Source organism: Argiope bruennichi, chromosome 7, assembly GCF_947563725.1.
Source record: "Argiope bruennichi chromosome 7, qqArgBrue1.1, whole genome shotgun sequence".
Classification (NCBI taxonomy): domain Eukaryota; kingdom Metazoa; phylum Arthropoda; class Arachnida; order Araneae; family Araneidae; genus Argiope; species Argiope bruennichi.
The window spans coordinates 112,332,654-112,351,520 of record NC_079157.1 but is presented as its reverse complement, the minus strand read 5'-3'; the positions used below and the strand labels follow the sequence as shown (position 1 = coordinate 112,351,520).

The window sequence follows — 18,867 nt, the reverse complement described above, 5'->3', positions numbered from 1 at the left end:
ATATTTATTTTTCTGTGTAACAATTCCACAACTAAAATTAGATCTGGCACTTCTTTTTCAAATTTCAGCCCAACACTGATAGGGGGACTTTGGTCCACAATATCAGATTAATTAATGCACCAAGCCTATTTGCATAATGATCTTTTTAGCAAAATCGGTTTTTGAACCTTGAGTTCTGTGGTTCGAAGTCAAGACCTTACCATTTGGTCATCTTTGCTTTTGATCCATAAAAGATGTCAAGCTGCTAAATAAATTATTTGAAATTTTTTTTAAAGTAATATAAGAAAAGGGAAGTATATTTGCAATCAATAAAAAATTTACCTTGTGAATAAAGTGACAAAAAAAAAAAAAACCCTCACCTTATCAATATGGAAGAAATACAATTATCTAACATACGCACACACATGTGTAAAACATAATTTTAGCAGTTGTGTGGTCGAATAGAAGAAATACAGAAACTTTTAAACTTCGATTTATTTCACAAGGGCAGGCATAGATTACATACAAAAAATGAGTGGTAAGAAATATATCAGTCTACATCATGACACAAGAGCAAAAGAAACAGACAATAAGCATAGTTAGGAAAGAGACAACAATAAAACTGATTTCCATTACAATACAAGTGCAAAACTGACTAACATATTTCCCTTCAATGGCTTTACTGTGAGATTTTGATAGGGATTTCTTTGACACTTGAAGTCTTAGGAAAGAGAAATTTAGGTATCTTTAAAAGAATGTGATAAACAAAGGATTTTTATCCCTTCACTTGGATAGTGGGAAAATGCTGAAGTGAACAATTTTATACAGTGCATGTAAAATTAATTAAATAAAAAAGTGCAAATTGGATCAGAAAATAAGAGAACATTTTAGAATGAAGTTAATATGGGTTAAATTAAGATAAAAGTTAGGAAATTATAAAGACTTAAATTAGATTAAGAGATTTCATTATAAATATATATAGTATTTATATACAATATAGTATTTTATGAGAATTGTTATTTTTTACAAAATGAATGTTTTGGAACAAGGTAAAAAATTAAATCATTATAAAATATACTTACACAGACGAATAAAATAATTTTATTGATATCTGACAAAGAATACAAATAAATTAAATGTCCATGTCAAAATAACATCCACATACAAATAGATGAATGAAAAGCATTTATATACAGACACATATTGCATATAGGATCAATGACAAAAAATTATATATAAACTTGTTCACTTGCAAGACTGTCAGCAAATGGTTGAACCAAAGAGCTTGTAGTAAAGTAAAATATCAATCCGAAAGTAATGGAGATTGGAAGGGCGGGAAGAGCTTTCTTAAAGATAGCTAGTAGGAGCAAGGTCAAACATAGACCCTGAAAAGAATAAAATTAAAAGTTATTGAAATAGAAAGTTTTCTAATTAAAAATAGATTTTTTTTACATAGTTAACAAATCATTTACGGAAAATGAATAAACATATACTTATATGTATATACGTGTAAAAGCAAGTATTATGTAAAATAAAAGTTATGCATAATTTAATATTAGACAATCTGATGGTTAAGCATTGATTATTTGTAGAATTAGGATCAGTGAGGACACCAAAATTATAAATTAACAGCAGTAAATCTAGAGATCTGTCCTTATTGTAGCAATAATACTAATGCAACATAGTTAACAATATATAAACAGCTATGTTGTGAAAAAAACATGAGTAAATTTACAATATTATAAGACAGCAATTTTGTTTCCCTCTCAAAATTTTGAATTAAATCTTGAATGTTGTAATTGTTTATAAAATAACACACAAAATGTTTAAATAACATTCAAAAACTATAGCTATTGTAAGTGAAATATAACTTCCTGCATATAGCAAAAATCTCCCACAAATGACGAACTGGAACTGTATAAGATTAGAAACATTTTTGAAAAGTATAAATTTATTGGAAATATATTTTAATGAGAAAATACAAGTCTTCAGCCCAATTAATTTAGAATCTAATCTTCTAAAATTATAAATTTTCAGTAAACTAAAGACTCAAACTTGGGAAGTATCATCATTAACATTATTCTGTTATAAATAAAATGAAATAAACATAGTGTGTAAAAAATATATATAAAAAAATGATTTTTTTACAAGAAAAATTTAAAAAGTTCTTAGGACAGATACATTATTTGATCTTTAAATAAAAATATTTCATTCTGGATATATTTTTCTAAATGCTCACATATTAAAAACTGTTAGTTCAGAAAGTATAAGCTTTTAATTTTTCATAAAAGTAAACAATCAAGATTTTTTTAATAAGCTGGGATCAATGCAACTAAATCTTTGAACTCATCAAATCTATATTTTATAGCAAATATATCCACTTATTCGATTGGCATAAAATTTATTGCTGTTCAGATGTCAATATTTCTAATTTAAATTTTAACAGAGCATTATCTACAAAATAATTTTTAATTTCCTTCAGATTATACAAAGAAAACAAAAACTTTGTACTTACAATAAGTATAGCAACAAAGCAAGCCAAAGTTGTATTCCAGTCCCCATGAGAAGATGCTTTTCCAACAAGAACACTGTAGAAAATAAAATCACCAAGACCAAGTTTCACTCCCCCTAAAATTAAAAGCAAGTACATAACTGTAGAGGCTGTTGTTGGCTCTACAAATGATACTGAAGATAAGCTAATAAATTGTGGTGTAGCTAAAAGTGGAGAATATGATGCTTCTGTAAAATTCAGTTTATTGAACTATAATAAGGAGCATGGAGTTCTAATTCCCTGCTACTAACGGTAAGCATCACGTTTGGAGTTCAAACCTAATTCTGGCAGGTCATGACACGCACAGTTACAAAAGGGTGCACCAACAATGGGAGTTCACCAACTTGGCATGTTGGTAGCCAAGTACTGAACAATAACCATTAGACTTTTCAAACACATTAATTATATGAATTTCGTCATAAGATTAAATTTATTAAAGCAAGAAATATTACGCACATGTGAAGGCAAAGTGAAAATGATAAAAAGATATGTAAAATTAAAAGTACAATTCAGCTTACTTATTTGTAATGCTAATTTGAATTTAAACAAACCCAATGAATTTATTACACTAAAATACTGTAATAAATTAAATAAGTTATTTAAAAAAAAATCGTAGCAGCCAACTATAAAGGAATCTTTAGTAACTGATTTTTTTAAAAGAAGCAAGTTTCACACCAAAATGTGCTAATTGTAATGGACTTTCATATCAAAAGAAGTTATCTCAAATTCTCAAAATTACAAAACACTTAAGGGGGAGGGGGCAAAATATTCACCACTTAGTAAAAAAACACCTCTTGAACTCCAAATAAATAAATAAAAATATGATAAAATCTTCTCCAGATAGAAGCCCAACAAATAATTGAAAACATTATACCAAAGGAAACTATTTATAATCTTGAAGAATTCTCTACCTTACTGAAGCCAAGAAATACAAAACATTTGTTAACATGTTATGTAAACTCTTTATACTCTCAAACTAATTGGTAAATGAGAACCAAACAATCATGAGGATCCATGTACTCCTAATCTTACCAAAAGCCAACTTTATGCCATCATCAAACTATTAACTTTAAACACCTCATGAATATATTGAGATTGCCACTGTAAAATTGTCATTTGACTGTGGTAGGTTTAATATTAATATCCTTCTAACATAATTTACAACTTCTTTATCTTCTTCTCACTTTTATAATACTTTTCTTATTTCTTGAAAATTAAATCCATCTAAACTGTTACCAACTTTGATCTGTAATTATTTGAAGTTGGATATTTATAAGGTATGTATATGGTGGAGAAAAAAAAATTAATTTCTCTTTTACCAAATGCAATGACAGATTTCCAAAGCAAAACCGGCAATTTCTTCTGTAGGCATAACTCATTTCTACGTAAATTCTGATGAGAATTTTTTTTTTTTCAACATATGGAGAAGTGAAAAGCATGTAGATGAAATCTTGGACCAAATAATTCTACAAGATCAATCAGAAATTAGGCAGTTAGACTTAGTTGAGTTCCAAAGTTACCAAAGGGCTTTAACTGTATTAATTTGTAAACTGAATTAAACATCATATGTGAAAATTTGGTCTAATAATGTTTTTTGGAAAAATGAAATAAACTAACTAAATAAAATGTAATTTGCTGAATAGTACAATTGAAATGAAAAGACTCCAGAATTAACCAATTTTTCCATATTCTCTGAATATCACTCATTCCATCTAACAAGAATCTGCTTTTAAAATTTAATTGTTCAGAAATTCCTACATATTAATCTTTTTAATGACTATAAATAAAATTCTAGATAAACCTTTTGCCAAAACCACTTTCAAGACACGGGCAATTAGACATAAGGTTAATCGTTTGTTTCAGTTGTTTTCGATTTCTGAAATATACAATTTTACCTAAAGGAGAGTTTTATATACTTCTAATTAAAAAGGATAGTTATATTTCCATAGCAGATAAAGATCTTTTTTTTTTTTTTGCAGTGTAAAAATATTTTTGAAATGTCAAAGAGTATTATTTTTAAATATTATGAGGCTGAAATCCAAACCTATGCTCTAATATTGCCAGCATTATATGAGATACAACAATATATACACTTCATAATTTTAGAAAGCAGATACTACAGTGTGGATGATTTGCATAGCATCAGATCATTTGGTTAAACTAATTATTGTTATTCCTTTTTTTTTTTTAATTTTGCAAAAAAAAAAAAAAAAAAAAAAAAAGAGATTAAATGCATTTTAACTTAATTGAAACACATTTGTAAAGGTCAGAACATATGTATATAAACTTTTATTCAAAAGATTTAATCGTGTTTTTATAATGAACAATATTAATTTACAATAAATGAATAATCTAATCAGACATCGTGCATCAGCATATTGTAAAAGGTTACATATAATAATGACTGTTAAATGAAATTAGATATATTAATGGTTTGCTTTTACTTACATTTTTATAAATTTTGAATATGAATACATAAATCATGAAGACTGATGTGAAAAATTAAATATTTCAGTTGTCATAAATTATTGTTTAGCTCGTAAAATGTATATGCTACAAGATAATGAACTTTTTTCATAGTGTGCAGTTTTCATTATATGTTTGAGCCAGTTATTCCTTCATAAAACATATTACACAAATGCATGCCACAATGATATTTTCTTCGTCATGCATATTAATATTGTTACAATTTTGTAACTCTGCTTCCCAGCATACTAAGTCATTTAGTAAGGAAGACAATTTTACAGAGGGCTCTTATGGATGCTGAATGGATACCAGTTCAGACAACCCCCAGTAGAAGACAAAATAGAAGATTCCAGAATCTACAGAAATTTTAGTGATGGGTTCACAAGGACATATATTATGTTGATCTTTAAAAAACATTCTTTGCTCTTTTATGCGAACTATAAAAAACTGGGGAAAAGAGATGAAGTCATTCAATTTCTGAGACAGCATGGAGTTGTGTGTTGAATAACAATCGCATAGAGCTCACATAAATAGTTGAGTGAATTCTGTTTAAGCATTTCATGTTGTTTTGATGCTTGTGTGCTGTTGTGCACTGTAAGTGGTTTGACTATGTTTTGTTATCTACGTGTTTGTGTCTTTACAGAAAAATAATTCTTTATTATTTTATAGTGTTAGACTGTTTCACTGTACACCCATTACGCTGGACCAATTGATTACTAAATTTATGGACTATGAATTTTCAATAACAATATATATATATATCTATTTTGTATATATATGAATATATTATTATGCATATTAAATTACGTGCAATATATATTATACACTGATGATATAATGGTTATATGTGTGTGAGGTGGGGGGGGGAAGGATGTTACAGAGATGACATTTTAAAACATTAAGAATATAGTAATTTGTTTTCCTTTTATTTTCAATTTTGTTATTTTTAGTAGTTTATTGATTATATAAAAAGATGAACATACACTAAAACTTTGCATCACAAAAACCAAATTCGTAATTTTAAAAATCAAATTGTACATTTTATTACATAATTTTACAAATCTATCAATTCTAGACCTACTCACTTTAGATATTACTTTTTTTAATCCTTGAAAAAGTAATATTTATGTTTCATTTCTTTGTTTGTGTGAGATTAGATATTAAATTCTGGTAATTGCAACATTTATATTTTTGCTCAAAAGCAAAAGGTTCAGTTTCAATAACAAGGCATTTGAAATATATAAGGGCTTTTCACTTCACCTTCCAATTACAAGAATAGGATTTTAAGTATGCATAGCAACAAATTTAGAGTATGAAATACTGCAATGGGAAGGTTATTGGCTATAAAATAATGATTTCACAAGCTAAATGGCTATACTAAAATTTATCCTAACAATATTTTCTAATACGGTCTTGCGAATGATTTTCTGATTTAACTTCATTAGCAGTTTTATTTTATAAGAGGGAAATACTGATAGAAATATAAATAATATTATAAAACTATCAAATTATCAATCACTTAAACTTGATACATTGAAAACTTAAAAACTTATAAAATCCCTGAATCATTTATATATTTCACACAAAGTTTAAAAACAAAAAAGAATCCTCATTTCAAAAATATAAATATTTCTGATTAAAAAAACAACAGATACACTATTATTATAGATATAACTAGATCATGGTTATAAATCTACTTTTATAATCCTAATTACATTGAAAAATACTTTATTTATAGCTACCACCATACTGCTAAGTTATCATTAAATACATATAGAATAAGGGTCAACAACTAGCTTTTTCAGTTAAATGCAATTTTTAGAATTACAGTTACCAAAATAAGTTACGTAGAGTCACAAATCAGCAATTTGATTATAAAATTGCACTCAGATAAAATGGAATTTAATTTATTATCAACATTGCAGTTATAAAATAAAATTATAGAAAATTTGTATATATAAATTAACTTTTGGCAAGTGCTTATATCAGGATTTAAATATTCTATAACAACAACTTAAATGAATGTTATATGAGAAAATTAAAATGTGTATTTCATTAAAAAATACATAATTTCTAATGGAATTTCCACAACTGAAGCATGATTTTTAAAACTTGTGATGTCAATTGATTCATGCCATCAAAAGAAAAGACAAATAGTCAAGTAAAGTAATTAGGATGGACTAACAGTTTTCAAAAAATATTGCTAGAAATATTTTTCTGAAATTTAAATATATATATATTTAATTTTTATATATATCATTTGTTAGCTTTAAAAAAGAGCTGCATAGAGCTCTGAAGCCTTAGGTTGCCACTCTGTGATGTAGAGTATAAACAGAAAATAACAGTTTTTTAATGACTTTTACCCTTTTATACTACAAATCATAAACAAATGAAGCATGGTTTTTCCACTAGGTTGCTTCATTGAAAAAATCTTTCAAAGATAAAGAAGCATAAAATAAAATATAGAGTAGAAAAAAATTACATAAAAAAATTAATTAACTGAACAAACTTACTCTCTTCTTCTTCTGCGTGGTCCCCATGATTGGGTACTGACTGATTACGATTTCTATTGGACCAACCAGTAGCTCTGCGGCTTCTCTCAGAACGCTGACTTCCTCTAACATCACGAGGTCCATTTTCTTCAGGTGCGTCTGCATTAGCACTGTTATTTCCTGCAAGGAAACATGATATTTAATAAATAAATACTTAACAGATATTAGTAAAACCCTTTTAAATCAACCGTAAAACTTTATACATTTGAATTATATAAGTATTAGCTTAATATGAATTATTTTTTTTTAGCTAACAGAATAGCGACCTCTATGTCCCCAAGAATGTTAAACTGCTACTTTTATCCTTTTTGCCAATTTAAACTCATAAAGAAATTAAACATTTTACAATAACAGAATTTGTATTTCTGAACCAGCTATATATTAGTGTTTTTGAATAATATCCTCTTCTCACATTACTAGAAATTCATAATTCTTCTCTTACTAGAAATTCATAAATTTGTTATCATACTTTTAATAAATATTATTCTAATTTTCAAATTTTCACTTTTGAAGAAAGTTTTTCAGGCAAAAGCACTCTAACTTATAAGATGTCAGATAAAAAGCCCTCAACAATATAAATTCAAGATTCATCTCCATTTTTATATTACTGAACATGTTAGGTTACTGAATTCAGGATTTTGACTACATCTAATAAAAATAGCACTAATATGTTTACAGAACCAATATATGAGATATCATAGAGTCCCATGACAAATGTAATTATACATGCTATTTAAAATCTATCAAACTATTTAAATTAGTTCTATAACAACATTTCTGTCTTTGTTTTGAAAATGTGGATTGAACTTTTAAATAAAAAAATAAATAGCTGAATAGCTCATAAATAGCTGAAGACCTTTAATTTCAAAGCAACATAAGAAGTTTGCTGCATTTTAAATAACCAGTAGATAATACTAAAAAAAAAAAAAAATGCGAATATTGAAGAGATAGTTTAACACATAAAAATATTAGAGCTTCCCGATCCCACTCCAAGCTCCCCAGTCAACTTGATATTGCTAATTCAAAAATGAGTATCAAAAAAGGTGCACTACATTCATTAATTTTACTATTAATAATTAATTTTAAGTGATCCATTAAAAAATTTGTAACTGAATTAAATTTTGGAAAATTATCCACATACCTTTTTCCAAAGAGTAACCTCTATTAAAAGAATTTGAATATTCAATAATGCATATATATTTCTATCAAGGCAACAAGAATTGAAACTAAAACTCAAACATCCAATGAGAGAGATGGTGAGAAGAGAGGGGGGTCCATGAGAACAAAGGCAAATTTTGGGTACGAATTAAATAATAATAATAACAATGCCAATGCCCCATGCTGAGTTTTTTTTGTTGGCATGAAATACTTCTAAATTTGAAGTGAAAAAAGTTTTGCTTCTCCCACCCCAAATAAACCAATCAATAGTATAATCAGTGGGTTTTTATGAGCTGCATAATGAATTGCTTTGATCTGCATTTCTTTTGCTTGTTGGTTCATTGTCTACCTTATTTCTTCTTTTTCTCTTTCTATTTCAGTCAACCATCAGATTCACAGAGTCACAAAGTAAGCATAGAGCATCCACATAGCAAAGAAGGAGGGGAAGAACTTTTTTAAAAAAATAATTGTGTGGGTACTGCAGTCCGTTGATTAAGACCACTATTTATTCGAGTAGTAATACAAAACATTACTGAGAAAAAGAATTAAAGTAAAAAAATAATCTATGTCTAAAATAAATAGATACAAATATAAATAAAAACTTTTCAGCAACCAATTAAAAATTAAATACAAAATCAATAATAAAGATCGACTAATAATAATAAAAAAAATAATAATTTGAATATCCTTCTAAAATGCCAAACAATGAAGATAAATTACATAAAATGAATGAAAAGAAATATTTTTTATCCCCATACATAATGGGCAATATTCTAAAGGAATGGATGAAAGACAAGTTGCAGCCATTATGAGTCAGATTTCAACATTTCAAGTTAATATAACTATCTTTTTGACATTTATGACCCAATATTTGGAAATAATTAATTGTTCATTAGTATCACACAATTAAGTTTATTCAGAAAAAATCTGTTATATATCTTTCAACAACTCCTTAGTTACTTTTGCTAATAGTACATAGATTTAAATAAATGACTGAATGAAAAATGCCTTAGTCATCAAAAAAATTATTAGACTAATAATAAAAATTAAAATAATATAAAAGTTTAATTAGTAAAAATGTAATTATAATGATTAAAAGTATTTATCATATTATTTTAAAATAATGATTCACAGTTCACAATCTTTCACAATATATTTTTCAGAAGGTTTTCAATGACCTCCAACAATTATAATCTACTCTTGAATGTACTGGGGCTTAGTAAGATTTAAAAAGGATAGCCCAGTTCTCGCAAAACATTTCAGTAATTTTGGTAATTTGTAGAAATATAATAAAGTAAAAAAATAATGAAAATAATAATGCTAAAGACCTTCATCATTGTCCGTTCTTTGATCACCAGAATGCCTTGATTTGGTTGTGCGATCTGTATCACTCATTGTGACATACCAAGCCATTGCAGCTATATAAAAAAAAAAAAAAAAAAAAAAAACAAGAAAGTCAAGAGTTTCCTAAATTGTAAGACAATAAAAACAAATTATATTGTATATAATATTGAAAATTGAAATACAATATATTGCAATTTTTTTTTTACACAGGAGCATCACGAAAAAAACAAAGGTATTTTAATTTTACATATTAAATTGTTTTTTCAACAAATGAAATTACTAACATTCAACAAATATGTGTTAGATAAATGGGCGAAAAAAAACACAACATTTTAAACGTTTAATTTTAAAATAATTTTTTTTTGAAAATTTTTCACTTTTTATATATTAGCATTTAACATTTGTATATTGACTATCTTTTCTGTATTTACTTATAAACCTATACCAGACCACTGATGCTGAGAGTAAAATTATTTCTAGGAAAAGAAACTTAAAAAAAAATTATTTACTCTTTTCATGCAGGCCCTACTTGCAGAATCTTAAAACAATTTCAAGTAATTTGATTCCTAAGTTTCCATCATTATTAATTATTAATGCAATTTTAGAATAAGTACACACTTACAAGAATAAATTAGTGCAGGAAAAATAGGTTCATTTCTTTCTTGAGCTGTTTCGACTAGAATTCTCAAAGGGCCCTTAGGACAGAGGACAGCAATTAAATCTGGAAATAAAAATGAATTATACAATCATTATTAAAAAAAATACAAAAGCAGTATATATAGATTAATACAATAATAATGAGGAAATACCTAACAAAACATTCAAACATTCCATTTAGATTTCAATCAATAATGAACAAATGGAATTATGAGTTCTTAATAGAAGAGGAACAAGAAATATATATTAATATTATTTTGTTTTTATTTTAATATAAATTGACTTTATTTTAAATTAACATTTCTTACTTTTACAGAGAAAAATCATGTTTAGAAATAAGAAAGAAATTCAGAATAAAATATGATTTTTTCTTTCTTTTAACACAATGTATATATTATTAAATAAATCAGAACATTAATTATGATCTTATGCCCAAATAATATAAATTAGAATCTTATTTTTGAAATTTTCATGAACTTAATAAATACCATATCTGTGCTAAGTGAATCAATATTTGTAAAACTGAGACTCAAATTTGTTACCATGTGATAGGTTGCAATCCAAAATTTTTATTTGATTAAATTTTTTATTTTATTTCATTTTTCAAAAAATTAATATCTAAAAGTGGATGAAAAACTATTCAGATTATAACTTGTAAACTATTCAGATTATATCGAAATTTTGACATAATAATTTACAGTTTTCTTAATGCCATTCTTTTTACCTACACAATACATGTCCATTTGATCATCAAAACTTTCCAATGTATGATGCAGGTGATTGAGTGGTCATTTAATTTATAACAACAAAGATTTGAGTTTGGGGCACATGCTATTTAAAACAACAACAACAACAAAAAAAAAAACAGCAAGAGCCCCAAACAAAGCATGAGTAACACAAACTTATTTTTTTAGAAATAAAAACATATAAAAAAATCAAAATAGTTAGGCTACTATTAGTTTCTTTTCATCTCACCCATTTGGATAGGCAAGATTAACTTGAGTCATTCAAAAAACAAAATCAAAGGCATGAAATAATCATACTAGAAATAAATAAAAAAGCCAATTCTGGGAGAAGAGACTGAGATTCTGCATAGTTGAAGGAAGCTCTGTCAAAAGAAATTACTACTTTTTAAGTGCCAGTATTGCAATTTTTTTAGCTTAAAAGAAAAGAAAATCATTAGCCTGGGATTGTAAGAGGAACAAGTATTATAACATTTTTTTAGGTATGTAATATCACTGACAATATACTTTTCTGAGAGCAGAATATAAATTTCCTCTTTGGATACTGCAGAAAAAATATTATCATTTGAACTCTGAATCTGACTGTTTCATGAGAATTTTCGAATGCCTGAATTCAAACTAACTGCTAGTAACTAATAACTAATTACTACAAACAAACTAATTTGGTAAGAAAATATTAACACAGATAAAAATCTGAAAATGATGATTCAATATGGAAATGCATACCAAATTACAAGGATAAAAATAAAGATATAAAAAATCTCAGCATAATTTTTGAGTTCAAATTTTCTAAAACCATTCTAAGCCTAGATATTAATTTGAAATCATAAGTAAAATTTTAAAAAGTAATAATTAAAACTTCAAATATAATTATTAAAGGGCAAGATGAACTTATTCGAAAGGGCAAGTGGAAACTTAAGAAACTTTTTAACAAATTCTCTAATATTTTACTAAAAAATAATACCACTGCTATAAACAAACATCTATGAATATTAATTGAACTATTCATCAATTTAAATAAATTTAAAAAAGCAAAACATAAGAAAGATTTAAAGCTAGAGACTTTTGTAAAGTTTTTTTTGTTTGATATGTAACTTTTTATTAACCACTGAATTAAAAGTCCTTTAATCAAACTATCAGATTCTAAAACTTATAAATAAAAACAGAATTATAATAAATCATACAATAACTTGATCATAAAAACAACAACAACATCACAAATCCTTTATGGATTTTCAGTTCAATTAAAATGACAACACCCTCAAAGCATAAGATGTCATTTAATTAAACAGTACAAAGAATTTAATAGTTTAATGGTTATGAATCTAAAACACATCTAGAAACATATAAATAATAAAGCTATTTGTGACTAATTTGTTTAAAAACAGCCATTTTCTGAAAAAAAAAAAAAAAAAAAAAACATTTTTCCGTTTTGGGAGATGCATTGAGACTGAGAAAAAAAAGAAAACAGTAAAGAAGTTTTTCCATGCCTTATAATAGAATTTTCTTTTATATAACTCTTTGTAATTGGTATATATTCAATACATGAAAAAGAAATAACTGAAAATGAGCTCACCCCATACTGAAATGACTCCAAGAACAACCCAAGCTGTCCAATTAGGTAAGTACTTAATGAAAACTAAAGCCATAAGGGCTGAAACCAGAATCAAATAAGCTTGTTGTAAAAGCAATGGTCCTTTCCAATGTATGCAAATCATTCCTACGACTCCAAAATTCCACATAATGACAGATACTGTAATGTAATCCATTGGAATGTTATAAGCACGAAGAACTTCACTGAAATAAAAAGAAATTGCGATTTAAACAAAAAAACTACAAATCTATAATTATAATGAACTAAATAAGATATCTGTCATTGCTCAAAATGAAAATATTTACATATCTTTAATTTATAAAAAAAAAATTAATGACAACTCTCACAAAACTCTTCTCATGCTCCAGTAATTATAAGCAAAAATTGAATAACTTATAACAAACAAATATAACAGATAAAATTACATATATTATAGCTATCATATATCAAAACAATTATTTATGGTCACTTGTATAAATATCAAATGTAAAAAAGTAAAAATATATTAAATAAAAAATAATTAATAGACTGCAAATACACATGTAAATAAATAAATGTTACACATATATAGGCAAATTAAAAAATACTTTTATATAAAATGAGAATATAAGCTGCACCAATCTTTAAATCTTAGAACTTCATACAAGTTGCCTGAGCATATGATTTTTAAAAACTGCAGAAAGCTTAGTTTTCTGCAAGTTAGGAAAACTTCTTAAAGGATGAAATAAAACTTCAAATAATAGCAAATGAATAAAATGGTTCAAAAATCTAAAATACTTTCAATCAACAGTAATACAAAAATAGTTTTTATTTTATATACAGAAATACAATTTTAATCATTAAAAAATAACTAATTAATAAATACTATTCTTTTTTATAGATAATCTATACTTATAATAAAGTTCAATGTGTGTGTGTGTTGGCGCTCTACAGGCCAGATCATATGAACTACAGCTATCAAATTTGGTACGTGTATACCTTGGAGGCTGGAAATGTGCACCTTGGAGCGATTTTTTCAAATTTTGAATTAAAATTTTAATTAATTAAAAATTAAGTATAATTTTGGCATTTTTTCCACTATAACTTCTGAAAATAATTACAGCCCAAAATTGATTTATACATCATATTGAAGATTTAAAAAAATTATCTTTTCAATGATACTAATGTTTTAACCAAATTACATTTCTATTTTAAGTGAATGAGTTTTAAAAAAAATTATTTAATTATATTTTTCAACAATTTATTTCACTCAAAATAAAAATAAAATTTAAGCTGCATGTTGCATGTTAATGGGAAAAAAATTAGCTTTTATCAATGTGTTGCCATCACATTAACAAAAGCTCAAATAAAAAAATAAGTTAACTACTGTTGCAAATTAAACATATAAAAGTGCAATTTTCAGCACATGTCTGTATGATATGAAATAAATGAAATGAATAATATTTCAAAAAAGTAAATGCAAGAAAAAAGTTCCTGCTATCTTTAAGATCCATATTATTGATTCAATAAATCAGTTTTATTTAATGCATACATAATTTAATATATACAGGATATTCACTCTAATTAAATTCCGACAGCTAACATGTAAACCTTATGCATCTGCTAAAAAATTGTTTAAATTTTAAAGATTAATCAACAAATTCTCGGATAAATTATGAATTATAAATTTTTACATGGATTTTCAGTCCTGTAAATTATATTTAACAAAATATTATTGAGACATACCAAATTTTATTTAAAATAAATCCAATCAACTAAATCACAAAAAGTGTTTGATTTATGTAAATTTGAGTATTATCATTCTAATAAAAACACTTGATTTTGGACCTTTCCATCCAATGTCTTAAAGAAAATACTCCACGCAGTATCCGGAGTTTCTTAAAGGTTGATTATTGGACGAATGCTTGTTTATGTGTGTATGTGTTGGCGCACTACATGCCAGACCATATGATGTAGAGCTACCAAACTTGGCCAATATTTTCTTTGGAAGGAGTGAATGAATATCCGGGAGAAACTGCTTTGAAATTTTAATTAAAAATTGAAAGAAAATTTTGCATATTTCCGAGATAACTTCTGAAAATTCTACAACTCAAAACTGATATTTTTACATCATCTTAAAGTTCAAACAATAATCTTTTCAATGATGCTAATGTTTTAATATATAAATTAAGTTTCTATTTTTAATTTCTTTAAAAAAAAACTATTTTAATCACATTTTCTAACAGTTTATTTTGCACAAATTGAAAATAAAATTTAACCTACCCGAGCACATCATGAGTGAGCAAGAAAAAATTGTCATCACCTTGACAAAAATGAAAAGATTAAGTTAAATTTCAAAAATTCTTATGATAAATTAAAGACCTAGGAAAGTGTAATGTTCAACATGTGTTTGCAAGAAATGGAATGAATATGAAATGTAATATTTTTTTTAAAAAATGAATGCGAATTTTTTTTGACGTTTAAAAATAGTTATATTATTATTTCAGTTTTAGTTAAGGCATACATAGTTTAAATATATATACAAAATATCAACTCTAATCAGTAAACAGCTAATTTTTAAAACTTTATTGATTGGTGTATATATCTAAAAAAAATTGGCTAAATTAAATAAATAATTATATTTTAAGTAGTTTGTTATCAATAAATGTTTTGATAAATTATGAATTTTAAATTTTTATGCAGAAGCTCTGTTTTGTGAGTCATGTTTAATAAAATATTCTCAAGACACTAATATTTTAAGTAAAAAAATTCCCACTTTTTTTCAATTAAAGTTGTTTGAGTTATCAAAATTTATATGTCTGCATTCTATAAAAACATGTGATTTTAGACCTCTCCATCACCTTCTTGAGGAAAATACAGCAATCAGCTTTTGAACTTTTCCTGCTACTGATTGACTAAATTAATGAAATCATTGATTGTTCTAAAATGATGATATTCAAAACTTTATAACTCTTTCAGGCTTGATTGCAGAGGATTGAAGCATTTAGTTTCTCAAGATAATTTTATTGGATATGCTTTATAAGATCAAAGGATTGCATAAAAGTTAGATTGCATAATTGTTTTCAAAAGTACATTTATTGATTCAAATAAAATTAAATATTATTTCCCGTAAATCTAAATAATACATTAGTAAAGTACATAAATACATAATAAATAATACATAAATAAAGTTAAAACTGTATTTTAGGATGAACAGAGACATTTTTATAGATTAATTCTTTGAAATATTACATAAAAATATTTTGTGGTACACATGAAATTAAAATGTGGAAAGATTTGATCTATTTAGATTATATATATAAAGTGGCTCAAGAAATTGAGAGTACACAATACTTTTAACAGATAAATCCTACTTTCAATATAAATAACACATTACCGGGAAGTGCAAACATATTTTTATTTTTACACATAACAAATGGTTTAATTTAGAGTAAAATTAAAGAAAAATCAACAAAAAACTTCTAAATTGAAAAGTTTCAGAAGCATTTTAAATAAATATGCGTAGAATTTTGTCTCAAAAAATTGAGAATACAATGAAATGAAATTTTTGCAATATCACGCATAGAAACAAAGTGTCACTATTAAGATGCATGTCTTTTGGCTCTTAAAATGGCCTCTAAACGTCATGGTACCAATTCGACCAATTTTTTATGATATCTGAAGATATTTTACTCCATTCTTCTTGCAACACTTGTTTTAAATGGGTTTTGTTTCTAATTTTGTGTTTTTGGACCACTGCTTCGAGAGTGGTCCACAGATAGTCAATGGTATTGATGTCGGGGTACTGTGGTGGTGTGTGTAACTGCTGTTTACAATGAAAAAGGCACCATCTTTTGGCGTTACATGTATTCTGTTCGACATCATTGTCCTGCTGGAAAATGGAATTTCCATCTAAATCCAAATTTGTAACACTTTCTTTCAGATTGCTGCGACTATATGGTTCATCCAACTTGTTGCAGAAACTTTTCAAATCATAGGCAGAAGTGTAGGTGCTGAATCTCTGCGAAATGCCATTGGACAAGCTGGATATAAAAGTTGCATTGTTAGAGAGAAACCATTCATCAGCTTGCAAATTCAGAAAAAGCATTTGAAGTTTGCAAAAACTCATCAATTGAAGCCCAATAACCTTTGGAAGAAAGCTATATTTAGTAATGAAAGTAAACTCAACATTTTTGGCAGTGACAGCCATCGTATTGTATGGAGAAAGCCTAATACTGCTTTGGATCCAAAAAATTTATGTCCTACAGTTAAACATGATGGTGAATCCGTCATGATTTGAGGTTGCATGGCTTCATTCGGGATAGGAAATTTAATTTTTATAGATGGCATTATAAACGATATGGTTTTCTTGGATACAAATCTAAAGGAAAGTGCTAAAAATTTGGGTTTAGATGGAAATTTCATTTTCCAGTAGGACAACGACCCCAAACAGAATGCACGTAACGTCAAAATATGTCTTTTTCATTGTAAATAGCAGTTACACACATTACCACAGTATCCCGACATCAATACCATTGAATATCTGTGGACCACATTCGAAGCAATGGTCCAAAAACACAAAATTAGAAACAAAACCCATCTAAAACAAGTGTTGCAGGAAAAATATCTTCAGATACCACCAAAAATTGGTTGAATCGGTACCATGACGTTTAGAGGCCATTCTAAGAACCAAAAGACATGCATCTTAATAGTGACATTTTGTTTCTATGCGTGATAATGCAAAAATTTTACTGGTGTATTCTCAATTTTTTGAGGCAAAATTCTACGCATATTTATTTAAAATGTTTCTGAAACTTTTCAATTTAGAAGTTTTTTGTTGATTTCTCTTTATTTTTACTCTAAATTAAACCATTTGTTAAGTGTAAAAATAAAATCATGTTTGCACTTCCCGGTAATAAGTTATTTACATTGAAAGTCTGATTTATCATGTAAAAGTAAAGTGTACTCTCAATTTTTTGAGCCGCTGTATATCTGGTTTTAGGAAAAATGTTTTCGTATTTATTGAAGCACTGTCTCTTCCATTTCAGATTCTAATTTAAATCTTTTGGCAGCTGACAGTAAATTAGAAAGATATATAGCACAATGAACAGAATATTGTGGGGCTTCTATAATAACATGAATTATGTGAGTATAGAAAATTAAAATTTAAAAATATTTTACAAAATGAGCAATTAAGAGACCACATACATATTTAATTGAAAGTTTAAGGGAGCATTAAGCTGGTCACCAAAGACGGTTAGTCTTAAATAAAAAGAGTTACATTCAATCAACTAAATCAATCGCTAAAGCTGACTGATTTATGAAAATTTAAATATCAAGATTCTATAAAAACGAACAATTTTAGATTACTTCATCGACCGTCTCAAGGAAGCCAATTATATCCCGGAATTTCTCAAGAGTGATTGGTCTAGATTACAAAAATGGTGATTGTTCTAAAATTGTAATATTACAATTAATGTAATTGTAATATTGTAATATTCAAGAAATATTTTATTGCAAAAGATAAGCACATTTACTTATTTATTTAAAAGTTGGAGTGTGAAGAATATTTTGCAGAATATGATTCACTAGGACCAAGGGAGATTAAGAGTCACAATATTTAAAGAATATTTATAAACCGAAAAAAAAAAACTATTATTGACATCAAGTAAATCCTTTTGAAAATAAAACTAAAAATTGAATTTTACAATGATTCCATGAAATTTTTGTTGAATAATTCTTTGAGATATTATAAATTATGAAAATTATTCTGTAGTGTAAATAAGACTTTAATGTCGAACGACTTTGCTTCCAATCTCAAAAAAAGACTCTCTTGATTTCAGT

At 26.5% G+C, this 18,867-nt stretch overlaps 1 protein-coding gene across 4 annotated transcripts in view; it reads right to left on the bottom strand.

The window, feature by feature from the left end:
- Positions 1–456: 456 nt before the first annotated feature.
- LOC129976228 (presenilin-1-like) overlaps positions 457–18,867 on the bottom strand; it is a 29,976-nt gene continuing 11,565 nt past the window's right edge. For all 4 annotated transcript variants that reach the window (XM_056089690.1, XM_056089686.1, XM_056089687.1 and 1 more), the window contains exons 7-12: positions 13,027–13,247; positions 10,673–10,771; positions 10,035–10,124; positions 7,510–7,668; positions 2,495–2,607; positions 457–1,364 (exon numbers count right to left, since the gene is read on the bottom strand). In XM_056089690.1, coding sequence (XP_055945665.1) covers positions 1,209–1,364; positions 2,495–2,607; positions 7,510–7,668; positions 10,035–10,124; positions 10,673–10,771; positions 13,027–13,247 — 838 coding nt within the window. In that variant the 3' untranslated portion in view covers positions 457–1,208. The remainder of the gene's footprint in view (positions 1,365–2,494; positions 2,608–7,509; positions 7,669–10,034; positions 10,125–10,672; positions 10,772–13,026; positions 13,248–18,867) is intronic.